General features: G+C 49.5%; 11 protein-coding genes across 11 annotated transcripts; 5 read left to right on the top strand and 6 right to left on the bottom strand.

The window, feature by feature from the left end:
- Positions 1 to 180: 180 nt before the first annotated feature.
- Positions 181 to 2230, top strand: BJ212DRAFT_1382981 (ERG4 ERG24 ergosterol biosynthesis protein; the record flags this gene model as incomplete). The annotated part of the gene is made up of 12 exons (XM_041336723.1): positions 181 to 343; positions 390 to 558; positions 609 to 1097; positions 1158 to 1204; positions 1256 to 1306; positions 1354 to 1399; positions 1450 to 1576; positions 1638 to 1743; positions 1797 to 1842; positions 1899 to 1950; positions 1995 to 2120; positions 2217 to 2230. The coding sequence occupies exons 1-12, from the start codon at positions 219 to 221 to the stop codon at positions 2228 to 2230; spliced, it is 1398 nt and encodes a 465-aa protein (XP_041188841.1). The 5' UTR covers positions 181 to 218.
- A 30-nt stretch (positions 2231 to 2260) lies between these two features.
- Positions 2261 to 4367, bottom strand: BJ212DRAFT_1382977 (uncharacterized protein). The gene is made up of 3 exons (XM_041336722.1): positions 3274 to 4367; positions 2623 to 3226; positions 2261 to 2569 (listed from the first exon to the last, which is right to left on the bottom strand). The coding sequence occupies exons 1-3, from the start codon at positions 4264 to 4266 to the stop codon at positions 2550 to 2552; spliced, it is 1617 nt and encodes a 538-aa protein (XP_041188840.1). The 5' UTR covers positions 4267 to 4367; the 3' UTR covers positions 2261 to 2549.
- A 2226-nt stretch (positions 4368 to 6593) lies between these two features.
- Positions 6594 to 8079, top strand: BJ212DRAFT_1280477 (uncharacterized protein; the record flags this gene model as incomplete). Its single annotated transcript, XM_041331557.1, has 4 exons — positions 6594 to 7049; positions 7116 to 7176; positions 7232 to 7261; positions 7310 to 8079. 4 exons carry the CDS (start codon positions 6594 to 6596, stop codon positions 8077 to 8079), a joined length of 1317 nt encoding a protein of 438 aa, XP_041188839.1.
- Positions 8080 to 8383: 304 nt separating this feature from the next.
- BJ212DRAFT_1484981 (uncharacterized protein) lies at positions 8384 to 10049 on the top strand (the record flags this gene model as incomplete). Its single annotated transcript, XM_041340905.1, has 6 exons — positions 8384 to 9180; positions 9232 to 9387; positions 9441 to 9474; positions 9531 to 9562; positions 9612 to 9711; positions 9765 to 10049. 6 exons carry the CDS (start codon positions 8384 to 8386, stop codon positions 10047 to 10049), a joined length of 1404 nt encoding a protein of 467 aa, XP_041188838.1.
- A 112-nt stretch (positions 10050 to 10161) lies between these two features.
- Positions 10162 to 13590, bottom strand: BJ212DRAFT_1382958 (uncharacterized protein). The gene is made up of 8 exons (XM_041336721.1): positions 13188 to 13590; positions 13064 to 13130; positions 12927 to 13006; positions 12517 to 12878; positions 12323 to 12465; positions 11641 to 12273; positions 10554 to 11605; positions 10162 to 10497 (listed from the first exon to the last, which is right to left on the bottom strand). The coding sequence occupies exons 1-8, from the start codon at positions 13327 to 13329 to the stop codon at positions 10448 to 10450; spliced, it is 2529 nt and encodes an 842-aa protein (XP_041188837.1). The 5' UTR covers positions 13330 to 13590; the 3' UTR covers positions 10162 to 10447.
- A 46-nt stretch (positions 13591 to 13636) lies between these two features.
- BJ212DRAFT_1382956 (uncharacterized protein) lies at positions 13637 to 14725 on the top strand. The gene is made up of 3 exons (XM_041336720.1): positions 13637 to 13791; positions 13845 to 14350; positions 14411 to 14725. Exon 2 carries the CDS (start codon positions 14017 to 14019, stop codon positions 14239 to 14241), a length of 225 nt encoding a protein of 74 aa, XP_041188836.1. The 5' UTR covers positions 13637 to 13791; positions 13845 to 14016; the 3' UTR covers positions 14242 to 14350; positions 14411 to 14725.
- Positions 14726 to 15108: 383 nt separating this feature from the next.
- On the bottom strand, positions 15109 to 18065 carry BJ212DRAFT_1382950 (uncharacterized protein). The gene is made up of 3 exons (XM_041336719.1): positions 17801 to 18065; positions 17640 to 17738; positions 15109 to 17585 (listed from the first exon to the last, which is right to left on the bottom strand). The coding sequence occupies exons 1-3, from the start codon at positions 18039 to 18041 to the stop codon at positions 15286 to 15288; spliced, it is 2640 nt and encodes an 879-aa protein (XP_041188835.1). The 5' UTR covers positions 18042 to 18065; the 3' UTR covers positions 15109 to 15285.
- Positions 18066 to 18469: 404 nt separating this feature from the next.
- On the bottom strand, positions 18470 to 19203 carry BJ212DRAFT_1467399 (COX7A, subunit VIIa of cytochrome c oxidase). The gene is made up of 3 exons (XM_041338983.1): positions 19049 to 19203; positions 18977 to 18999; positions 18470 to 18925 (listed from the first exon to the last, which is right to left on the bottom strand). The coding sequence occupies exons 1-3, from the start codon at positions 19144 to 19146 to the stop codon at positions 18864 to 18866; spliced, it is 183 nt and encodes a 60-aa protein (XP_041188834.1). The 5' UTR covers positions 19147 to 19203; the 3' UTR covers positions 18470 to 18863.
- Positions 19204 to 19232: 29 nt separating this feature from the next.
- On the top strand, positions 19233 to 21648 carry BJ212DRAFT_1382938 (protein phosphatase 2A regulatory subunit PR55). The gene is made up of 8 exons (XM_041336718.1): positions 19233 to 19497; positions 19561 to 19658; positions 19723 to 19873; positions 19922 to 20215; positions 20266 to 20430; positions 20487 to 20748; positions 20878 to 21124; positions 21237 to 21648. The coding sequence occupies exons 1-8, from the start codon at positions 19413 to 19415 to the stop codon at positions 21276 to 21278; spliced, it is 1344 nt and encodes a 447-aa protein (XP_041188833.1). The 5' UTR covers positions 19233 to 19412; the 3' UTR covers positions 21279 to 21648.
- Positions 21649 to 23709, bottom strand: BJ212DRAFT_1382929 (MFS general substrate transporter). The gene is made up of 7 exons (XM_041336717.1): positions 23347 to 23709; positions 23230 to 23295; positions 23014 to 23174; positions 22818 to 22952; positions 22620 to 22773; positions 22065 to 22566; positions 21649 to 22012 (listed from the first exon to the last, which is right to left on the bottom strand). The coding sequence occupies exons 1-7, from the start codon at positions 23515 to 23517 to the stop codon at positions 21753 to 21755; spliced, it is 1449 nt and encodes a 482-aa protein (XP_041188832.1). The 5' UTR covers positions 23518 to 23709; the 3' UTR covers positions 21649 to 21752.
- On the bottom strand, positions 23500 to 24774 carry BJ212DRAFT_1530275 (uncharacterized protein). The gene is made up of 2 exons (XM_041341764.1): positions 23811 to 24774; positions 23500 to 23749 (listed from the first exon to the last, which is right to left on the bottom strand). The coding sequence occupies exon 1, from the start codon at positions 24485 to 24487 to the stop codon at positions 23855 to 23857; it is 633 nt and encodes a 210-aa protein (XP_041188831.1). The 5' UTR covers positions 24488 to 24774; the 3' UTR covers positions 23500 to 23749; positions 23811 to 23854.
- Between the last annotated feature and the right edge of the window lie 436 nt (positions 24775 to 25210).

The following is a 25210-nucleotide window of genomic DNA, read 5'->3' as shown; positions in this document are numbered from 1 at the left end:
CCAACACGTTGACTACAGACAGATGAAGCGGGCACACGTCGTCTGGTCTCGCCTGAGTAGAAGATGATGAGCGTTTACACGAGAAACGTGGCTGACGGGGTGATCAAAAACAAAGTTCAAACGGAGATTAAAGTTATGACTAACTCCGCGAATTTACTATTTTAGTCATCAACTTTCTGTCTCGTTCCACTTTGGTATACAGGTTGATACTTTGCAAAATGGTTCAGTCTCACGGGGGTACAGGGAACGAGTTGAGACAGCGCAATGTTGACGCGTCTGCAAAGCCACTGACAACCACAGATGAGGGCCGCAAAGTGGACCAATTACTCGACGAGCATCAGACGTAAGTTTTGCCTCAGTCGCGTATATTTCATATTCACGTCTGTTAGGTATGAATTTGGTGGACCTGCAGGAGTGACTGCAATGATGGTCGGCTTCCCCATGCTCATGTATTATCTCTGGATCTGCTTGTGGTTTTATGACGGTAAACTTGTGTACCCCGCATCATCCGAGGACATTGTTCCGTTCCTTGGGAGGATGTGGGCACATATTCGCGACGTATGTACTCGCAATGGTTTGGGCTTCTTCCTGACCTCAACTGGTTACAGGACGCAAGCCCCAATGCATACGCTTGGAAAGTCTATACCGGTCTTGTGGTTTATCAGCTCTTCCTAGCATTAGTCATGCCAGGGTACAAACAAGAAGGTCTTCCTGTACCTTCTCTTGGGTACAAGACCCTCATGTATAACTGCAATGCGCTCTACTCTCTCTACGCAACCATGCTAACTGCTGCTGCTCTGCACTACTACCATATTTTCCGTCTCACCGAAATTATCGACAATTATGGCCACATCATGTCCGTCGCCATGATCTACGGTTTCGCTGTGTCCTTCGGCATGTATTTCATTACAGTTGCAGCCGGGAACGAGATCCGCATGTCTGGGAACTTGATCTATGACGTCTTCATGGGTGCTTGTTTGAACCCCCGTATCGGCTCTGTTGATCTGAAGATGTGGGCCGAGGTCCGGATTCCTTGGGTAATCGTTTCTTCTTGGCCGTGTCCGGAGGTTGCCACCAGTATGAAACAGTATGGTTATGTCACCCCCCGTGCGTCCTTTTTTGGAGCTTCAGTCACGCAATAGCCTACAATCACGCAGAACATGGCATTCATGATCCTTGCAACATGGCTCTACCTTAATGCATGGTGTGTCTCAACGTGAGAATTCGGAATTCGCGTTCCTGACTCCATCTTCAGCGCGAAGGGCGAAGAGTGTATCCCCCAAACGTGGGATATGTATCACGAGAAGTGGGTAGTAATCCTTACGCTCGTTTATCTGATTGTCATTTTCTTAGATGGGGCTTCATGGTCATCTTCTGGAACTTTGCTGGCGTTCCCTTCGTACGCAACTCCTAGCACGTTTCAACTTTTGCTGATCTGTAGCTTTGTAGACATATGTATACTCTGTGGTATACATGGCATCGCACCATCCCTCTAACTATCAATTCTCTACACCTACATACGTCATTCTTTTCGTCATTCTACTGACAGCATACTGCATGTACGACTTTACGATTTGTTTTCCTCACTTAGCTGACATTCATCCTCATAGTTGGGATACCTCAATGTCACAAAAGAGTCGCTTCAAAATGCAAAACACAGGGCATCACAACTTTCCGCAACACATTCCCGCAACTTCCGGGGGGGACCCTCAAGAATCCCGAGTTTATCCAGACAGCGCATGGGCAAGTCTTTCGGCGATTTTCAACTTATCAACTCTCTTACCCTGCAATTTCAGAAACCGCCTTCTCATCAGTGGCTGGTGGAGATACTCTCGCAAACCTGTAGGCTAGATCCATCATAATGTGTTCGGTTTACTAACCTCGTTGCTCTTCGTCAGAACTATGTTGCTGACTGGACCATGAGCTTCTGCTGGGGTGCTGTTATTGGAAGTGCAACCATCATCCCTTACTTCTACTCGTTTTCTTCATCACAGTACTCATCCATCGCTGCGGACGTGACTTTGAACGTTGCTCAATCAAGTACGGTAAAGACTGGGAGCATTATTGTTCCGTTGTTAAATACAAATTTATACCGGGATCTACTAATCTAGCAAGCTTTCGTCCATTGATACCTGTTTCTAATTTAATACCTTGGATACCACGAATATTTTTGGAGCTGTTCGTTGTGAAAACCGACAACATTCGATGATAAATAGATGTCAATGCATGAGAAACTTGAATCAGACCATTAACATTGACGTTCTTTTCCAATACAAATGAAATTAAAATATGCACTACCGCGCGCGGCCGCGACCCTCCCTGTTTTTGGTACTTATCTAAGGAATAAAATAATGAAAGCTGTACAAGGCTATAACCCCAACCATACTGTCGATCCCACCTATTTTTGTTGTTTTGACCTGTCTGCTATCTCCTGAGAAGAAGAGAAGAAAAAAAGAAAAAAAAAGAAATAATGCTTGTCGTTCTCTCAGAAGAGAAGAGAAAGAAAATCAGAGAGAACGTTCAAAAGAAAAGAAAAAGATGAGATTGTGTCAAAGATGAAATAGCGACCCTGAACTTCAGATAAGCAGAGACGTTCGAAGAGGAATAGAGATGATCACTTACAGGTTTGTCCCACAGCGATGCCGTCCGATTTCGCCACGTCATCGGAAAGGACTGAAATCTTGAAGGGATCCACATTGCGACGTCGAGGTTGAATGTCCGGAGGACCACGAATGGGACTAGGAGCGTACATGCGGACCACTGACAGCACCGAGTAGAGGGTAGCTAAGCCATTGCCCTCCCCTTTTACGTTCTCGCTCGGTTCCAAAAGTAAGTCCACGCCACCATCACCAAAGGTTGACGCCGTGGAGACATCAAAGGTGTCACTGGGAAGATCTGGTGGGGACGGCTTAGAGACAGGAGGATTCTCTGGTGGGCACGAAAGCATCCCACGGGCGTGCTGTGAAGTGACGCCATCGACCTTGCGAACGGAGGTGGGTGGCAAAGAGGAAGTGCTGGTAACGGCAACAGGAGGCTGCGCTTTCTCATTCTTCACGATCTCTTGAGTGACGAGTGGGGATCCTTGATGTAATACTTGACGAGGTCCGTTTCGCGACAAGCGCTTGCTGAGGCTTCGAAAAATGGTGCCTTGAGCCTTCGGTGGGGTACTGTGGCGCAGCTCGATGTTCTCCTGAGCTTCTTGGGATGCAATCTCCATTTTCTGGAGCTTGAAAATATAAGCGCAAACTACGAAAGGCGTAGATGTTTGCGTACCTTGCGCTCCATGATCGTCTGTGCATTGTTCGCAAGGTCCAGTTGAATATGCACCTTCTGGAGCGTAGTACGTTGCTCTGCGAAATCCCTATTGAGAGTCTCGATCAAGTTGGCCTGCTCCGCATTCTCCCTGAAGAGCATGAGCATTTCATCCACATGATCTCTGTGGTTCTGCGCCGACTGTATGCGTTCAAGCTTGAGCTGCTCTTCGACCTCTAGAAGTTGTTCGTGTTCTGCCTCGTAACGTTCCTTGGCTCGAGAAGCTGATGCGGTAGCGTCCTCGAGTTGGGTCTCAAGTTCCCAGATTTGTTGCTGTGAGCGTGCCTTTTCCTGCTGGTGTTCAGCGATAAGTGCGTCATGCTCGGAGAGTAGACGCTGAGCTTGCAATTCTACGCTGTTAAGCAAGAAAGCATTCGAGTTCGCCATTCGAGTGCTGCGCTTGAGCTCGCGAGAGAGTGTATCACGTTCCGAAGTAAGAGCAGCGATTTGATCCTGATACACTGCGAACTCCGCCTGGTGGCCAGGGCAAGCTTGAGAAGGACGCTGTTCATCTTTCTTGCGACGAGCATCCTTCATTTCAGAAATGGTCGTCTGTGTCCTGGCTCCACACTTTCGCAGATCTGCCAATAAGCCTCGAATATCCCGGAACGCCGTGAACTCCTGGTGGCCGTCACAGGCTTGGGAGGGTTGGGGTTCATCCTTCTTGCGACGAACGTCCTTCAGTTCCGAAATTGTAGCAAGTGTCCTGTCTCGCGCATCTGCCAGTACGTTTCGAATCTTGCGATGTGGTGCTAGATTTAGCTCCGAAGCGAAGGGATCATCGTCCTTCAAGTTGCGGCGCTCGGATGCACCACGAGCAACATTGCGTTGTCGCTTGGCTGGTTTTTCCCGTCGCTCTGGCTCCTGCTTTGTCGTTGAGTTCATTTTGACAGCCAATACCGGCTCCGTTGACTGAGGTTGCGACTGGTGTTCCGCGATGGCTTGGACCTCCATCACCCAGCCTTTGGAACCAGTGTCCGCTTGAGATGCGCTTTCGAGATTTCTGGCACCGGTCTTGTGAGTGACAGTCTCAACCACAGGATTGGAGACTTCCGAGCTCTCCAGAAGCCCGACGTGTTCGTCCTGGTCGAAGAGCTTTAACTGGAGCTTGATGCCCCGAGCACCGTGTTGCATATTCAGCTCGTTCATGTCGCGCAACTTGGAGTCGTAGGACTGGATAGTCTCGGACATCTCGGACTGCATCGCTTTGCGGTCAAGGTTGAACTGTTCTTGAACAGCACGGCTATGGCGTTGCACCTTATCGAGGGCCTGGGGAGTAGCCTTTCGTTCCTTATTGACAGCGACGAGCGAAGTGCGCAGACCCCTGTTTGCTGTCCTTGACTTCTGCGTCTCCAAGCGGTCGAGTTGTGTTGGAAGGCGACGGAGGATGTGAGACTTTGTTGCAAGAGAGTCGACGTTAGTGGCGGGGTCAACCTCCAGATGCGACTCGGCAGTGTCACGGTGGGTAACTGGTTTGGCACGGAAGATCACTCGATCGACGAAGCTTGGAAAAAAGGAGCCAACTTTGCCCTTGCGCTGACCTCCGGCTGGATTGGGCGGTCTGAACTGGTCATATGAAGGAACACATGGCACGCTGATGTGTTGTTGCATATCGGCGGGCATAGTGGAATGAATAAGGATGTTGAAGATATCGTTATGCTGGATGCGTAATAAACGTGAAGCAACGATGAAAGACGGACTGAAGAGAGGACAGATAGGTGACGAGCCTTTTGTAGAAACTCTGGAGGCTAACTGAGGCTGACACTGGTCCGGGAGTGAGACTTGAGTCTGGTCTGGTCTGGCTATCACACAACTGTGTACGTGACTGTCAGACTGCTCGCGTAATGATTGGAATGGGAGTAAAATCATTGTACATTGGATGCTGGTTATCCACGAGGACATAACAAGGAACACGTCGAGTCGCAACAATGTGTCGATGATTTCTGCAATGCTACAGCACATAGTCACGGAACATTACAAGCTGGGAACCAACGCAAGAGCCACTGGGCCTGTGCGGACTTTCTAGCTAGACCAACGTCTTCCGTAAATGCCGGAAGAAAAGAGGCTGCTGAATTAGTGTTGCCGCCGAGGCGAATCGAATCGAATCGAGGTGGGAAATTGCAGTAACAACTCGGCACTTACGAGTTGTAACGAATTGTGCCTCGTTTGACTCGCGAGTTGGTAACGAGTTCGGGAGTGATACGGACCGAAAGTCCAGCCAATGAGAAGCCAGTGACGCTCGTACCACCAACAACGACTATTTGCAAGTAGCTACACAAAAAGCAGACAGAACTAATTACAATCAATTTCCCTTGCATTCGCGAGCAACTGATCGAGCTCTCGAAGATTCCCAGTAACCATCAGCTCGTCAACTGCTCTTGGGATTACAGGTCCACATATTATGTAGTCTTGCCTGTCCGCTGTAAAATCGAGGCGGTCTTGCTTGTAGATGAACTTCAGAACTTGTAGTGCTTCAAGTGTGGTCGGAGACAGGTTACTGCGCTGTAGAGTGCAGGTCTCTTTGCTGGATGACAATATACGCTCGGAAGGCACAGATGAAGCTTGAGCAGGTAGGATATCCATAGCGACGCGAAATAGAAGCCGGAATGTGTGCTCTTTTTGCTACATGACAATTTCTAATTAATGAAGGAATTGTATGGCAGTAGTGCCTCCCAGAAACGAACTATATCTGTTGTGCGCTCAGCCGTTTCGAGTAGTAGACCTGCATCTTCATAACGAGAAAACTCGCACTCAGCATTTTTCCTGTCCTGTTCGAGTTCCTTGCGGATGCGTTCCTCTGTGGTTTCCGGTGCCGGTGAGTGCACCATTGGTTCAGAGACGATGATGGTGGTAGTCGGAGGAATAGTGCTGGTACTAGTAGTGGATGCTGAGAGCCGAACGGTTACATTGAGGCTGTTCATACGCCCTTGTCCAGCAGACAAAGACCGAGAAGCAATCGCTGTTGAATTGGTGAGCTCCCGCTGTGATACCGAGCGTGCGGATGGTTCCAATCACAGGGGATTACGATGTATGTGGGGGTGGGCAACGCGGATGAACAACAGTGTATTAGCCTGCGACTATGAAAGCATCAATGGACGACTATCACAGCACCACGAATGATAGACATGAAACAAGTGACTTGATACTTTTCGTGGTTCCAGGCACTGCAATATTAATGAATCCGAAAGGCACTTGCCGAATAAGGACACGTTCACTCTCACCGAGAAGCCCTCCAAGTACCCAAGTCGCCAGCTCACTGTACTTTGGTTTGCTTTCAAGCGATGGAAGGTAACAAAGACGAGGCCATCAAGTGTCTTTCAATCGCACAAAAATACAAGGATGCTGGCAACCTCCCTTCAGCCCGTAAATTTTGCCAAAAATCTATAAACTTGTTCTCCACGCCTGAGGCTGCAAAGCTTCTTGAGTCTATCGAGGCCACGGAGGCATCTGGATCGTCTTCCTCGTCAGCCGGACCAGGCCCTTCGACGTCAAATGGCAATGCGCAAGCTTCCTCGTCGTCTACAGAGACACACCCATCCGCTTCTGGTGCCAAGCATCGCAGTACGGGCAGTGCGAATGGCACCGCTGGAGGGATGGGAGGGGAGAAACGGGAATTCACTGCTGAGCAGTTGAAGGTTGTGAAACGGGTGAAAGCTTGCAAGGCTACGGAGTACTACGAGATCTTGTCCGTCAAGAAGGATTGCGAGGAGGTTGAAATAAAGAAGGCATACAGAAAGGTACATTGGCATACATGATCTCGTGTGCTGACCGATATACGTTCTAATACTGTGATACAATAATAGCTTGCCCTTGCGCTACATCCCGACAAGAACGGTGCTCCTGGAGCAGATGAAGCATTCAAGAGTGCGTCTAGTATTGTCATCACGTATGCGCAGTGTCTGACACGAACTCATTGTAGTGGTCTCTAAAGCCTTCCAAGTGCTTTCAGGTGTGCTTGACTTATTTCATGAACCGGACGGTTCTGACATTCACTCAGACTCCCAGAAGCGAACAATTTACGACCAATCTGGGTCGGATCCAGAATCGCGTTCTGGTGGCATGTCCTCGCGCGGGCCAGGCTTCTCTGCAAGCCCATTCGGTGGCGAAGGCGAGATGAGTCCAGAGGATCTTTTCAACATGTTCTTCGGAGGGGGTGGTATGGCGATGAACGGTGGATTTGGAGGCGGTCCTTTCGGCGGCGGTCCAGTATTCACTGCATCGTTTGGCCAAGGAGGCTTCCGGACGACACGTATGCGTACAAATATGGGGGGTGCACAAGCACAGCAGCAGGGTGAAGGGGCGCAGGGTCGCTCGCTGCTTATGCAGCTCCTGCCCCTCATATTGCTTATCGCGTTCTCATTCCTCAGTGCAATTCCGGACATGTTCTCTACGTCGATACCCGACCCGCGGTATTCCTTTTCACCATCAACACGTTTCGATACTGAACGGCAAACGAGTGGACTTGGCATAAAATACCATGTTAATGAACACGAGTTCAAGAACCATCGGCAGATTGCAGCTGACATTGCTGGGGGTGCCTATCGTCGCGGATCGGCTCTGTCAAAATTTGAAGGGCAAGTGGAACAAGTTTACACCAATACTCTTTACGGCGATTGTCAGCGTGCAGTTGATAGGCGGCAACGGAGGAGAGATGCAGAAGTTGGTTTATTCGGTGTTGGCACGGATTGGGAGAAGGTGAAGGCAATCGAGACGGAGAAAATAGATAGCTGTGAAGAGCTGAAGCGTCTGGGCGTCATAAAGTCGTGAAGGCCGGTTTAATGCCTTGGATCACCCTTGGACTTATGCACACTGTTGGCTTAATTACTTTTCGATTATCCATCGTTCCCCCGCCAACTCGGTCACCCTATGCTTTATTTATACCAATAATGTGGTCTCCACTTTCTCTGTATGCTCGCAATATTGAACGGCCGAACCACCAAAACCATCTCAGGGTAGTTTGCTTCCGAAGTTCTGGTCACTCAAATTAGTATCAGTAAAAGTAAGAACTCGCAAGCACTTCCGAATTACATTCTGACTCTTGTCTAGCTGAGTATCAACTTTCAGGTGTGGAATGAGCGCAGGGACGTCAGATATCCTAGCACCAGACCAGGAGCCCGCAGAACTTGCACGTTTCAGAGAGCAATGGAAGGCCGAGGTCAGGGAAAGGCAGGCTGCCACTACGTCGGGCGCGCAAACTCAACCCGTTCCCGGTGCCAGCATTGCTGCAGAACGTGCCATTTCCCCAGCTCGGAGTGACGCCAGCTCGAAACCTGCTACTATCACTAACACACTCTCAGCATCTCGGGGGCCTGCAACCCATGTCGTCGCAGGTGCGCCTACCGTCGTAACGCACGCATCTCACGGCCAATCTCATCTCAGTCCCAATCTGGCTCATGCCGTCGAGGTCTATCGCAAAGCAGTTTTTCACGAGCAGCACAGCCAACTAGACGAGGCTCTCCGACTCTATCGTCAGGCATTTCGTCTCGATGCGAACGTCGATCGTGCGTACTTCATAGAAGAACAGCGTACACAGGAACGTTCTGCCACACAGCCAGCCAGTTACAGGAAGGTTCCGTCCACTGTGTCTGTAGATGGAGTTACACGGGATGTGCAGAAGCTCGAAGTGCACCAGGATAGCAAGAATAGATCCTTTGTGACGTCAGGGTTTCTAGCACAAGTGCTCAAGAACTTTCCTGAGAATCTTGTCTTTGAGCCAGAGGATGAGAAGGAGGGACTACCTCCCATCAATCTCATCCCTGATGAGCTTCTACTCCAAATCCTCCGAATTCTTGACTACACCACGATTGAGCGGTTTGCGGCTGTCAGTCGTAAAGCACGAGTGCTCAGTTTGGATTCTGCGATTTGGAGGTATGGTGCTTGTCTCCTGCACGTACTTTGCGTTATAAATATTTGCAACAGAGATTTTGTCCACTTGGCATATAAGCCTCCCCAGATTGCTGATGATGAGTCTATAACGAATATTGTGGAACTGTACAGTTCAGACTACCGGAGAGCTTATATCGAACATCCCCGCTTGCGGTTGGATGGTGTTTACATTGCTGTTTGCCATTACATGTAAGTCATGTTTTCGGAGATGTATTATCTCCGCTTTCTTACAAAAATCACAGGCGGATGGGCTCTAGCGAAAACGCTTGGGTAAACGTACGTAGAGAACCCTCCGACATTTTCGACGTGCTGAGTTTATCACTCCCTTGTAGGTAACTCATCTCATCACGTATCATCGATACCTGTAAGTCTCATGCCTGAGCCATCTCTTACACTTGTTGACACTATTATAGCCGATTCTTCCCCAACGGACAGGTGCTATCCCTCCTCGCTAACGAGGAATGGCAGCCCCAGGCCGTCATTCCAATGCTCAAGCCGAACCTGCGCATGAAGGTACGCGCACACCCAGCTTACCTCAACCCTAAGTTCAACCACATCCATTTCAGGGTTTCTACATCGGCAACTGGTCCCTGTCCGGTAGCACTGTCTACATCACGAACCTTGACGAGAAGCACCTTTCACATGCGCACGTCACTACAGAGCCGCAGCCGAACAAGTATTTCTTCCAGATGACGCTCGCGTTGCGTTCACGTCCCCTCGGGCGGTGGAACAAGCTCGATTTTATTGGGTATGACTCAGTCAATGTGGAGGATGGGGAGGCAGTACCACTGCCGCTGAAGAACGAACGGTCGTTTTGGTTCTCGAAGGTGAAGAGCTGGGCGGGGTATTAGAATGGGTTGATATGCGAGTATGTATTAGATGAGCGCTAGAGGTTTCTCATTCAGCCTAATATATGCGTTGTAACATTTTTATATTCGATGAATGAATATCGATGAGTTGACATGTACGCGTCAAATCACCACTCGCAAGCTAAACATCATAGCAATTCAATAGCAAGCTGTAACTAAACCCTGGTCAAGATAACAAGAAATAGAAAACTGCACAAAACGTTTGCGGACATAATGAACATGAGGATATAATCATGATGCAATACAGTAAACTTGTTCCGCGACTAGTGATTTACGTGCGACCGTTCTGAATCGTGATTGATGAAATATGAAAAAGTGTAAAGTGCAAAGTGCAAAAATAATTCAGGTCTGATGCATGGGTATCCGTTCTTTGTTCCAGTCTACATGCCTGCCTGACGGTTGAGCATGTAGAGCTGCAAATCTTGCCAGCCTGCAAAAATCCATGTCAACACTTTGAACTGATAGAAGAACAGAACTGGCACTCGCCTCCTCCAACCCGACACACAACCTTCTTCGACATCCCGCCCCCCCTTGCCCCAGAGCGCGTCAGCGTCGTCAGCTTGCAAGTTACCACTTTCCGGCTCAAACTATTCGAAAACGCATACGACGCCCTGATCTCCTCTCCCTCCTCCGGCGGCACCTTGAGCGGGGGATCTACACGCTCAACCAGCAGCCCGTGCGGAATCGCATTCACGATCGCCGCCACCTCCATGTCAAGTGGGTCCTTGTCACTTGCGGGGACATACGAGTGCAACGGGTCGCGCTCCATGGGTGTGTACGACCCTGACCGCGACCCCGGACGCGAGTTGGGCGTCCGAGTCGTCGACGAATCGCGGAACGACGAAGGAGGGAGCTTCCCCGCGACAGTCTGCCGTGCAGATGCACGTATCCCGCTGTTTCCTGCGCCCCCGTAAAACGGGACCTGTTGAGCTTTTGCTTTCAATTGCGAATCGGGCGTCTGTGCCCTGAGGAGAGATCCTGGGGTGAGCGGGCTTTGGGGGCGGTAGAAGGACATCGTTGATGAGGGACGCGACTCGGAGGAGACGTGCACGCTGGGAAGGGGTATCTGTGACCGGCTTGGAGGGCGTGGTGGGGGTATGCGTACGCCGCTCTGGGTATGTGAACGGAAAGTGCTGGAAGATGTATTGGTATGCGGAGGGGAAAATGCACGCTGCATAAGAGTTGTGAGCTCTTCTTCGTCGTCAGTATCAGGCTGCCGCATAGATACGGGGCGCCAGTGTAACGCAGGGGCTGGAATTTGACTCGGGGTCTTGGGCCGTGGGCGTGGTGTCGTCCCAAGGCTGGGCGTTTGAGCTCGTGATGGTGGACGTAGAGGTGGAAGAGGAGGTATAGAAGGGTTTGTGGATGCAGATGAAGTTACAGGAGACCAAGGCCGTGAAGACGCATTTGAACTGCGGCTGAGGCTCCTTCGTGAAGGCGTGCTCGGCACGAGAGGGGCATATTCTGGGGTGAGGACAGACTTTGCGTTTGGCCGCTTGGAGGAGTGGGCTTGATGGTCGCCGCAAGATCCGGTCCCTCTACCTTTGTTGAGCTGTTCCAAGGTTGTTTAGACATTTTCAGTTTCAAGGTTGAATTTGGGTCGTCGATACGGTCAATGCGTTTGGAGGCGGGGGAGGATTCGGGGGTGAGGCTGTGGCTATATTTGTGTCCCTTCTCTGGTGTAAGTGGGGCACCACTAGTAGACCGATTGAATGCGAATATAGAGGTGCGTTGTCGTCGTAGCGCCTTAACTGGCTCCGATGACGGACCCTGTGATTGTGAAGAGTCTCTTGACACCGAAGACAATTCTCGTGATACAGGCAAGGGAGTGACGGGGACCGGAGGCGACCGTACATGACCGGCGATCTTCCTTGCAAATTTCCTCAGTGGTGATATGCTCCGCGAAAGAGTGCTCGTAGAACTTGTTGCTCGGCTCGGTGCACGACCTTTCGAAGAGCAATTCGCGGGCGTTGCAAGATACCCATTTGCTGTGGAACTTGTTTCGCTTCGAGTTACATCACCACCCGTGAGGATCTTTCGGACGACTTCCATCTCTTTCTCCGTCTTGGCCATTCGCTCCTTGAGGATCCGCCACCTCTTAGCAGATTCTCCGTGTCGTCGGAGTGTCTCCCCGTTCTTTGTGACACGATTCTGCACGCCATTGTCGATGATTGCAAGTACCTTGGACGTGGCTGGGACATAATGCCTAGAAGAAGTGTGAGTGACGAAGTAGAATGCAGAAGGAGAAAATCCACTTTTTCTTTGCTTCGAACGAGCTGAGCAACTCGTTGAATACCTCGATGCTCATGGGATTCTTGTCTGAACTAACTGAGCCCCTGTATGAGGACTGCGAGAGTGAATCTTCTGCACCTCCCCGATGTACCTGCCAAATAAAATCCTGCGCGGTGTTTGTGAAGATGATACAGATATTTAGAACACAAGAACACACCTGACAACGATTGACTGCCTTCTCCAGGCTTCCCATCATTCCGTCTGCCTGTTCTGTGACGGTTCTGAATACAGTGAGCCATTTATCCTCTTTCAGCTCCTCCCTGAGAACATCTGTGTCATTCTGCACGGCTTCCCACTCGATGACGAGTACTGCATGCTTGCGGACCAGTACAGCTTGTTCGGAGTCGGGGGTACCATCGGGCTGGTTCTGAAAGGGCGCAACAGATTCAGACACGGATTTCATACCATGGGCGACGGCCTCAAGGCGTTCGTCGAGAGTCATAAGAGCCTTGTCGATGACGACAGTAGTGGCAGCTGCATCACTTGAAGATTGAGACTTATGTCGTAGTTCCTGTATTTCTGGGGATTGTGTGGGTAAGAAACGGATGAGGCTAAGAAGTCGCGTACCAAATATACGCGTCTGAATGTCCGATATACTATACGAGACTTCGGTGATGTGTGTAGAAATGGCGAGGAGGCGGATGTCTCTGCCACGCGCGTGTTATATCACGAGCCAAAATGAAATAGATTGAAAGAGAACTCACTCGTGGCTCTTTCCCTTCCCCTTGCTTCTCGCGAGCAACGAACGCGACGCGGTGATGGTGAGATTTTCTGTTCTGCCGTAAACATCTGCCTCGAGGCAGCAGACTGGGGAACGGAATGACGCACCTTCATCTGCATGATTCAGAGAGCCACTGGATGAAGAAGAACTTGATGATGGTGTTGGAGACGGGCGAAGAGAATGGTACTGAGAGAACGGGGTAGAGTCGGAGGTGGACATGGACAAGGCTGGTGAAAGAAGGGTAGCCATCTCTAATGCAAACAGATATATAGACTAGTGCTGATGTGAATTGCAGCTACTGGCTGTTAGTTGATGGGCCCCGGTTGGAGGACCCGCCCAGCCAGGTGTAGCTAAGGCTAGCGAATAATTCAAGAACAAAGCCTCGCCCTTGACTACACGGTCACCGATGCCACTTGTCTCTGCCGTTATTGGCCTCTTGAATTTTCGTTAATAGTGTGCAGCCAGTACCGTAATTATGTGATCGTAGTCTGTCGCAGAGCGATATTTGTAAACAATCCTTCATATTTGTAGTTACCAATAACGAAATAGCCTATATAGCAACCTTGCACTCGGGCTCATTCTGGTCACGCTCGGATTCACATTCAACAGTAATTATTGTCCTAGGTCCCCACAGCGCCAAGTATTGATGAATTACCCGCCTGGCGTGGCTCATGAGTTGTCCAGGCCAGAGCTGGGCGCTGAATAATAGGGGTGAGCAATCATTGTTGCAATCGTCGTCGTCGTCGATCGACTCTGTTTCGCAGAAACATACTTCAACTAGTTCCGACACCCAGCCACAGAGGTCGTCCCTTTCCCTTTGCTCCTGACAATACCGCTTGTCACTTTTCAATTGTGGCAGAACTTGATGATCAGGTGGACGCCATCGAACGTTATGAAGGAACTGAGACAGCAAAGGGTATCAACAAATTAGAAACTATGAGCTCTGCCACTTGGATCTTTATATTTTCCGCCTCCGTCTATTCAAAAATCCTTCCATTTTGCGAGAGCAAACACGCTACTTTCGATCTCATGAAGGACTGCACGTCTGGCGACGAGGTATGCATCCAAATTATCCCATTTGTGTTTAGTGACTCGGAAGTCCTTGTGGGCAGATTCGTGCCATTCCCTAGCGTCACACTCAACCGCCTTGCGCCTCCATGATTATTATCTGCTCAAGCTCGATGACAAATTTGCAACAGCAGCCAATGAATCCACTGGTATCCTGCGTCAAGATTGCCCAAAGCTTATCAAGAAGCATTGTCATGTATCAGTGAGTACCCTATTAATGGACCTAGGACTTTGCTCATCAATGTCACTTCTCTCACTGCAGATGCGACGAGAATGCCGCCCAATCATCAGCTAAATTATTCTTGCTGCTGTAGCCTATGCACAGACAAAGTTCAATGATGACGAGGAGGAGATGAGGAATGTCTTATCTGACTTAGATATATATGAATCGAAACACCTCATTACGATACTCCAGGTTCCACCTGCTCGATTCACATACGACCAATAATCCTATGTCTTTGAGGTATTATGGTGTAAGGTTTATACACCCATGTCGCAGTGGTGCGCAATTTTCATGCCTGTAATTCCATTGCACCGATGAATCTTGATTGTTAGATTGGCCCTTTCATGGCTACATAAAAATCAGACTGTCAGATGTGTTCGCTCAGTCTTCATGGATCGGATTCTGCCATTTGACAACACTTTGTAATGACCCCATTTTCTGCTCCAACTCAAATGTATACTCGTATTGGTACTGGTACATGATTCTAATGCTGCAATCCGTTCCGACAATCTGTCGCTTGTACTGCCCTAAGTGTTTCTACTCTCCTTCAATGGGAAAGAGTCTGCAACCGCACGATTAGGAAAAACTCCATGTATCATGTCTATGTAAAAGATTATCGCCGTAACAACATGCGCCAAGTTGGTCCTTAAAAATGTAATAATTTACCTGAGTAGCGGGGAGTCTTTGTTATTGGTCCAGGCAAAGCGAGGACGTATGCGCCAGCTTAAGGCGTATAGGGAGATGATATAGGCTTCGCTGGTCACTGCTCTGTGGTCTACTCGACAGTACTAGGCGGGTAACGTCGGACTCTTCACGCATAATACATTCCATGATAGCACAGTGAAAACAAGACATTAGCTGGGTACTTAGATGGTATGCAAGGGACACAAATATGGAAAACGGCCGCCAACGCACTAATCAACCACCATTGCAACCTCCTCCAGCATCCCATCCTCCGTTACTCTCAATTCCATTCTCTCCTCTTTCCCGTTCACAAAACCTTGCCCGTTACCGTTTGATCCTGGCGCAGCACCGCCAGAACTTTTACCCAGCCCAGATCCCTCTTCGCCACTGTCCACTCCCGGTGGCGGCAGCGGTGGTAAAAATGCCCCCTCCAGCAGCTTCGCCTCCTGACGCTCTTTCTCCTTGTTCTTCCAGTGTTCTTCAAGCCCCACCCGCGCATCATGACTTGCCTCCCGCACCATCGCCGTGCGAGTGGGCTTCCACTTCGTCGGGTCCATCGCATTATAGCACCCAGCCGTCAGGCCCTCGAGAGCCCATAACTGCGTCCCACCAGCAGCAAGCGCGCGTTCGACGTGTCTGTCAAGCAACCGGTGCTCGAGAAGGCCTGGGTAATACCGCCCCGCGATCCACGTCAGATCTACAACAATCTCATGGCCCGGCTTCAGGATGGGGCGGAATTTGAATCCGTCGGGGGCCTTCGGCAGTGGAAAGGCACTGAGAACTGGATGCGAGAGCGCGCTGTTCGCGTCACGTTGTGATGCGGCAGATGCGGAAGCGGAAGCGCCAGCTATGTTGCTATGCGAAAGAACATCTGTCGTCGTGTCTTCAACGGAAACCACTGGGTCTGGGTTTGCGAGTGGGGGTGGTTTCAGTGGGGATGGACCATGCATAAACGAAAGTCCAGATGGTACACCATCCAGCTCAAACGACCCATCCATGTTTGAATTACCATTTTCGATCGCCTTACCCTTTCCTTTGTCAACTACCATCTCCCGACCGTCCCATTCTTCCTCCCAGTCTTCATCCACGAGTTCATAAAGCGTCCCTACTGCATGGCAGACTTTGGATCCTCTCCCGCTGGGCGGATCGGCAACGAACAATCCTTCGAGGCGCATGAACACGCCCCGCCCCTCAGCACCGCCGACCTGGCCGCCCATAGACCGCGCATACTCTTGCGCCTTCCTGCTTGGACCAGCAGGTGCATTGATAAGGTCATTTCCTTCAGGAGCGATCTGGCCTCGCGAAAATTTGAGCCGAATAAGCTCATCTGTCCAGATACGCTCTGCACCCCACCACAGGCCCTGGTAGCGTGTCTGCACGATTGTCTGGGCCAGTGCCAGTGGGGGTAGCGGTGCAGAGATACTAGACGTGTGAGAGCCTGAGCCAGAGGGCGTCGCCAGGGACGAGGCGAGGTTAGCATTATGTGCCATACTTAAGTTCATCACTGAATCGAGACTTTGAAATGTGCTGACCGATTGTGGTGGACCGGAATTGGGGTATTCGATGCTGAATTTGAACTCCCAGTCGTCCGTGGGTGTCCAATATCCAGAAATATTCGCGCCGATCTGCAGCGCAATGCCGTACGGGGCTGCGGCCTTTGCAAAGGTAACTTCCGAAGAGGTGGAATAAGGGTTGAATGCAAAAGTGCGTGCGGGGTCTGGGTCGAGGTCCTCATAAGATACTGCATGAATAGCTTGGATAAGCTCGTCTGAAGGGGCGACTGATTGATACGGAAGAACAAGTTGGTCTGAAATATGCAATGATTGGGAGATACCAAGGAGTTTCATTTTGTAAGAAAGGTCGTGCCGGATGACCCAAGGGACTTCTTCATCACCATTGGATGAGCCAACGTTCGAGCGCGGATGGTCGTTTGATGGTCCATCAAGGATATCCATATCTGTATCCTTTGGGATAGGTGTGGGCTTCATTCTTGTCTCTTCGACGAGACCTGGCCAGAAAAAGATGGAATCGTCGCCGCCTGGGCCGCTGGGCCCATCGATCGGGGTGTTCAATGCGCACCAAAGGAGTTCACCATCACGGAACCATCGACGAACTTTGACTTCGGGACCATAGGCACAGCTCAAATCGGCGTTACGCTCCCTGAGCATGCTTTGTTTTGGTGCAGGCTGCTTAACAGGTTTCGGCATGCGACGCACACCGACGTACGGTCTAAACCTTTCTTTGTCGCGTGGTATTTTCTCGTGATCCCGAACAGGCTTCTCCTTAGGTTGCTGAGGCTGGCGTTTCAATCTAGGGGGTTGAACTATCCGTGTGGGTGTGTTTGCGGCAGAGGGCGTGGAGCCACCGCGCTTTGGAAGAAGGCCCATGGAAGCAGTGATTTCACGTTGGGGTTTTTTATTGCAATATTTGCAATTGCAGTTACTGCGGTCAAGCGCGGGGTCTGTAAGCAGCCATAAAGCGTGGGGAATGAATTCTGGGACAGAGCGGAAGCGTTTGGCATAGGTGGAGCCTAGCATTTTGATAGTAAACACTGACTAATTGCGCTAATGGAGACACAACTCACCCATAAGATAGGCATCATGACGAGGGCTATCTTTTGGGCCTTTGTTGTGATCGAACATCTGATAACCCGCAGGCCATCCTTGCAAAACATAGCTGCCCTCTGTTGAAAGAAAGAAATAAATAAATGATCGATAGCCCAGGACATGAGAAGTGAGTGCTCACGAGCCATGTTGAGCTTCGAGGCAAGGGCTGCGCCGACTTCGACGCGCCATTTGATTGATAAAGATTCATCGAGGGCAGCCTGTCGCATGTAGTTTACATGACCCTCGCTGTCAATGTGGGGGGTAGTGTTTGTGGGCCAGTTGCTTGGGTCACCGTCAGATCTTGGGAAGTCAATAAAGGTAGGATTAGGAGGGATGGCGTGCGATGAGCCGAACCCCTTGTGGGTGCTTCTAGCACTCATCCTGCGCGCTGTAACTGCGAATAATTAAGTTTGGTACTACGACATGCTGGACTGATAGGCGATTATATCAGCAGAACAAATAAATGCAAACACTGGCAGCGCTTATTACCCTCCAAAACTTTTTTGCGTGTTTCCCCTGATGGCATGATGTCCTCGTCTTCGCGTGGTTTTTGAAACAGCCTGTTTCTGTTGGAAAAGCCCGACGACGGGGTCATCTTGCATGAACTGCCGTGATTATCTACGTCTTGCACATTTATCTCTTGTGGCAACGGCGTTAAACAACACGGCGAAAACGAGATACGTACGTAGTATCGTGGCTCGAGAGATGCGTCTGCCTGTCATTTTTATCAGGAGGATACCTTTCGATTGTTGCCAAACATTGTGTACATCGTAGATCTTTGATACAATTTTCAGCTGGCTTCTTCATTCATATCAGCAATCCCCTTTGAGCGGCGGTACATTGTGGGAGGCAGTGGGTGCATACTTTCTATATTCACGCAATCAATGTTGGTCTAGTCCGAGTAATGCGAACACGCGCATTGCTCGCCAGGTCTGTTTTCCCTCACAGGACATGTCGATTTTGCGGAAAGACAAAGACCCGCGCCAGACACCGCAGGGCTAGACATTGGTGCAATTGGCATTCCCCAAAAGTCAAGCATAGCATACGCCCAATCATGCACCAGAGCAACAGATTCAAACCATATGCAAGCAAAGTGTCTCCCCTAGGTAGTTCAATGGACAGCCGTTCCTCCCATAAAGATCCAGGTGGACACAGTCTATTTGTGCGGTGACAAAGGTTCGGTGTATACTAAAGCGCGCTCATCACTGCGACTGCTGCACTTTTGCTCGCTCCAGCTTGAAATAAAACTCCTCCTGCTTTTGTACTACAGCAGATCAGTGTTAACGAACAAGGAGCCACCACAACCCAGACGTACCAGACTTGAGGTGTACGCCATACCTATTCACATATGAGCATGATTTGAGAAGCCGAAAAACAGTCTACTTACCAGTAAGCATAAGCAGATGAGACGCCGAGACCAAGGGCGACCGAAAGGTCGAGCCAGAGTCTCTTTCTAAGCTTGCCAGTGATTGGTGCAATAGGCATTGTTGGATTAAAGATTGTTTTGAGTGTTGAACGTTACGGTGCAAGCCGGGAGTGTGATGTGACCAAACAATAGCACAACAAAAGGGCTCATCTCATCCACTTGACTTAGCATTGTACGAGCACGCTACCCTGAACCTTTAAACTCGTACAAATCTTCAATCTAGCCATCTTTCACCTTGCGGTACAAATCAAGAATTAGATCAAAAATCAATTCTAAACTACTCTTATAACAATCCCAGTGAACCCCCTCTAGTTATACTACAATCATGGACATCGACCCATCAGGCTCTGGTAGCTGGCGCTTTGCACAATGCTTCGGTGACAAGGGTGAAGTGGACGACATCACAGAAGGTCCGTGCACCCACTCTGATCGACTCTCTGGTTCAACTGACCCGCATCGATGGGATACCGCAGCCGACATCATATCCACCGTCGAGTTCGATGCAACTGGAAATTACCTCGCCACAGGCGACAAAGGTGGTCGTGTCGTTCTCTTTGAGCGCAATGAGTCTGTGAGCATCATCCTAACTCTATCGTTCCCATATTAAAACTCTGATTATGCCACGCGATCATTAGAAAAGAGGTTGCGAGTACAAGTTTTATACAGAGTTCCAGTCGCACGAGCCCGAATTCGATTATCTAAAGTCTCTTGAAATCGAGGAGAAGATCAACAAGATCAAGTGGTGTAGACGACAGAATACGGCCCACTTCTTGCTTTCCACCAACGGTCCGCCACCGCTTTCCTCCCAGCACTCCTGACTAATCCCACACACAGACAAGACAATCAAGCTTTGGAAGATATTTGAGAAGAGTATCCGTGTAGTCTCAGAGTCAAACCACCTCGATGGCCATCGTGCCCTTCCACCCCCAAGTCTTGTCTCCCATCTCAAGCTCCCTCGCATGCAGCCACAGGACAACATCATCGCCGCAGTCCCACGTAAAGTCTACGCCAATGCCCATGCCTACCACATCCATTCCATATCTGTCAATTCCGATCAGGAAACCTACATCTCCGCAGACGATCTACGCATCAACCTCTGGAACCTCGGCATCAGTGATCAGAGTTTTAGTGAGTCTCCTCTACCACCCTGATCTGGAAAAGACGCTCATGATTAATAGACATCGTGGACATCAAACCTGTGAATATGGAAGAACTCACAGAAGTGATCACCGCAGCGGAATTCCACCCTCAGCAATGCAACCTTTTCATGTATTCGAGCTCAAAAAGTAATATCAAGCTCGCAGATATGCGCGACTCCGCACTATGCGACCGTCATGCAAAATGTGCGTGCCTCATTTGAACCTTGAAACCCTTTCCCCTTACATCGAATCACGTGCAGGCTTCGAAGAAGAAGAGGACCCAACATCCCGATCCTTCTTCTCCGAGATCATCTCTTCTATATCTGATGTCAAGTTCAGTCATGACGGGCGGTATATCTTGTCGCGCGACTATCTCTCCCTTAAGATCTGGGACATTAACATGGAGTCACGCCCTGTGAAGACTATTCCTATCCACGACCACCTCCGTGGCAAGCTTTGCGATCTGTATGAGAACGACTGCATCTTTGATAAGTTTGAGTGTGTATGGAGTGGAGATGATAAGTGCGTATTCGCTCCCATCGTGCCCCTTGCCCCTGTACCTTTCTTTATCTTCTGCTCCACCTTTATCCTATGTTCTCTAATCGATCCCTTGCTATCTTCCAAACCATTACTAAGTGACTTGTAACCTAGGCATGTGCTAACGGGCTCGTACCACAACTTCTTCCGCATATTTGATACCGACTCGTCGAATGATGTTGTGCTGCAAGCGGACAAGTCTGCTTTCAAGGCCAAGAAGATCGGTGTACCCGCCGGAAAGAACGGGCTTAAGAACGGCCCGCGGCCCGGCGGACTGCGGGACGCAATGCAAACGGATACGCTTGACTTTAACAAGAAGATCTTGCATGCTAGCTGGCATCCACGGGAGAACACGATTGCTGTGAGTATAACGCTTTGCATATAGTTCGTGCTTTGTGCCGTTATTTTTTTGGACTACCGATTTTTCCTGCTTTATATCTGCACTCCAGTCTGCGTGCTGATATTATAATTAGATTGCTGCGACGAACAACCTGTTCTTGTACAGTGCAGCATAATTCGTTTTCACCCCCGCCCACATTTATTCGGCAAGAGAGGGCAAGTCAGCAGTGTACAAGTGCCCGAGACACCGTATTACGCACGGACTCATTCTTTCTTACACTATACTACCATATTACCGTGGGCGCTCGTTTTATCCATCTTGCTTACGATACGAATCAGATACCACGTACATACAACTGCGTATTACCCTGTTTGTGTTTCCGGGACTTGTTTCTCATTCTTGGGCGCCCCTCTTTCCCTCTCTCTCTCCACCCTACTCACACGCACCTTACATATCCCCCTACCACCACGTGCATCATGTTTTCGAGAAAAAGATTCGTGTAGAAATGAGATGAAAGAAGAAGTAATCAATGACAAGGGCTTGTATCATTTATGTATATTCGTGGATGACATGCGAGGATTGTTGAGAGCAAAGCCATATACTAGTCCATTCATTCCTCTACTTTATGAATTACTCGCAAGGCAGAATTTCACTCATGCTCATCCCTATTCTGCAATTCCTCAGGTAAATAAGACGCTAACCACAACATCCCAACCGCAGGTATGCACAGAACAACATATACCGCGTGACCACTCAAAATATTGTGATCCTTCGAGTACGCGAAAATAGACGTGGCGAACATGGGACCAATTGCGTGTGCGATTGATGCTGTCATTTGACCCATGCCATTGACCGCGCCCAGTACATTTTTCGTAGGTGCTGACGCGGTGACAAACATGAATATACTCGCTGGTTGTGAGTGAGCCTACGATAGAGACGCACGCGATAACAGAACTCTCACCTAGAGACATGTCCCACATCACTATCAGGAGAAGCTGGCACAGTAGCACGTTCGTGACCATGTAATCAACGCCTCTGGAGAAGACGAGCCACGACATGACTGGAAACATAATCATGATGGGTATAAAACACGATGTACTGATGTAAAAGGTGCGTTTGAGACCTAGCCGGTCAACGACCTTAGCGAAGAACAGCCCCTGGAATAAACCGTCGAGGACGCCGAATAACGCCAACCATGACCCAATCGCTGGGGGTGCGAATCCAAGTCCGCCGAGGTAGGTGGGAGTGGAATAAAACAAGGGCATGAGAGCGAACATACTGATGTCGAGAAACGAGAGAAAGGTTTGATTTGCGAGGGGAATTATGATGCTACGAGTGAGCAGCGAACGTAGAGGGACGTTGGCCATATTCTCCGAGGGTGAGTCATTACTCCTGTATTCTTCCAAAGGTTGATCGCCCGTGGTGTCGCTAGGTATATTGCGCTTGCGCTTGGTCGCTAATGTCTGAATGAGGATCAATATTTGTGACTCGCATATCTATCTCGAGTCTGACTTGCCTCTTCCAGGAAAAATACGAGCATGAACGACACGAAAACAACTGATGCAGCAATACCGCAGGGCAAGAAATATGGATATTTTGCCCAGAACTGTCCAGCAAAGAGATTTGGCCAACGGTCTTGAGGGCGGGCTAGAGTTCCCCCCATAACGAAGCTGCAATACTCTCAGCACGAGTTTTTCTTCAGAGAATGACTGACCCGAAGAAGCTCCCAAAGCACCATGTGATAGGTATGAGAGCAAATCCTTGCGCCATGTTGGTCGAATCCGTGAGTTCGCCCATCATACTTCTCATGACTCCGCTATTGCCATTCAGCATTCCACAGATAGAACGACTATTTGATCCGTTGTACGGAAATATTCAACCGCGCACGTACACAAATGAAATCTACTGACCTGACAACAAGAGTCCAGAAGGAGGTCGAGAGACCGAAGCAAAGTATTGAGAGGCCCATTCCAAATAAACCGATCATCAGGACAAGTTTACGTCCGATGCGATCAGAAAGACGGCTCCACTTCAATACCGTCAGTGATTGTGCGATAAAGAAAAGCGACTCCTGGTATCACCGGAGTCATATAAGTGTATGTGTTCGCTCAAATGAAATGACCTACTATAATTCCAGCGTAATAACCGACCGCTGCATCGTTACCACCAGTGATATCCAGTTCTCGAATCAGCTGTGATTAACGTTCAAATTTGATCCCCTGAAGATACTTTTGATATTATACTTGGTTGATGTAAGGGTATATTGACATGGAGGCAATGGGTTCCGCTAACAGGACAAGCATCAAAATGCCGATCTGCAATTTTGGAAGGGGTGTCTTTTGTTTTTTCTGCGGGGCTTCGTCCAGAAGGGGGGATGTTTCTGTCTCAGAGTCCTGGACATCGAAGATACTCATCTTGTTACAATCGATCTTGGGAGTGGAGGACGTAATTTGCGAGCAGGAGCTGCAGAGTCAGCAATAAACATCAAAATTTGGGAGTCCGCACTAGCGGATGCAAATGATAGCAAGAATAGCTACGGATGCATACATCACTTGAGTCAAAGGTTGACCGTGACTACTGCGGTTCCGCGGGGAACATGATGACTCAGGCTCTTTTAGATAATCCCAGGATGTTGTTTGGCAGAAGCTTCAGAAATAAACAACCGCTTTAAGAAATGTTATTTTCGTCTGACAGCACACAAGCATACAGTAACAACAAGATAAGTCGAGAAACCAGATTCACCTATGGTGTTCAGGTGAGATTTAAATTGATCATGCTCAGTGAACTCGCCTTTGCAATGGCCTTTTTAACTTCTTTGATGTAGAAGGTACGGAATGTATTCAATGCGTGGTGAGCCACAAATTGGCAAGCCAAGCAGTCGCGTGCTTTGACAATGGCACGATTGTAAGATGCCGACACTTGCGATGGGGTCAGCTCACAAGGCCTTGCGGCCAACTCCTTTCTACTCCTGACTAGGTACTCTTCAAACCACGGGGTAATCATCAACTTTCTACAACTGGCGATTTGAATTGCAAGCCTGCTAAACGCGCCTCTTCCGCAAGTAACGCAGTTCCACATCTGCATGCCCTCGATGTATGGGGTCGATGGCAGCCATTCAAGAGACTTTCCAACTGCTGGAGCAGCAATGCCACATTCATAATGGTATTTGAGGAGCCTATGGTAATCGAAGGCACTAATGGCCCCCATACCAGCAAACCCAGAGCTTGGTCGTCCTAGACCCTTGATCTTAAGGCTCTGGGCAGCGGCTGTTCGAGCATGATGCCGGAATCCAGCCAAACAAGACACAGCATAGACACCGAGTGAATGTGTTGGAAGGAACTGAGCAGCGATGAGATCTCCTATGCGGTAGATAATCGCGTCCATCTCATACTTCTTGGCTGCTTCCAACACCGCGCTCGCATCATCGATACTGTTGAAAATTGGGTCGGCACCGGCGGATGGGTGAGAAAGCAGAAGTAGTGGGTAGAGGATTGTGCTGGGCTCAGTCACATGGTGACAGGTACAGCTAGTTCTGATTCGTTCTGCGGTAACGTGAACATGTCACCGAACATGGGTGAAACTAGCGACAGGATGAGCTTAAAATGATGAAAGTTAACACCATCGGCGGAGCGGAGGACGATGCCATGGTATGGATTATTGAATGGTGGAGCAGTAGAAGTTTCCTGAGTCTCTCCAGGTCGCCACCACAGAACAAGCGCACTGTCGATGCAGGCCACCCAGAATACCTCATCCAATGCGTATAGCACGAGCGTTCCTCTACGACGAAGTGTGCATTAGGAACTTGTCAGTACTAGAGGGAACGTGACCCCGAAAACGTGTCGAAAGTAAGTGGCCAGACTTACTTTCTGTTACATAGCCCCATCCCTTGTTATCCTCGTTCGTGCACTTCGTGTGCACACTTACCCAGTGTGTGAGGGCATGTGATGGGGCTCTCGTGCTCATTGACCTCCAAGTACTTACAGACATGGGCGCACCCGTGCAAAAGGTTTCTTGACTGGAGACTGGGATGGTAGGGAGAAGACAGTCAGGACCAAAACCGGTTCATTGCATTCATACGGTACAAGCCCAAGAGGTCACGATACAGCC

The sequence above is a fragment of the Suillus subaureus genome (assembly GCF_016647635.1).
Source record: "Suillus subaureus strain MN1 chromosome Unknown BJ212scaffold_37, whole genome shotgun sequence".
Lineage (NCBI taxonomy): Eukaryota > Fungi > Basidiomycota > Agaricomycetes > Boletales > Suillaceae > Suillus > Suillus subaureus.
The sequence above is the reverse complement of the archived record's forward strand: the minus strand, read 5'-3'. Positions and strand labels throughout refer to the sequence as shown.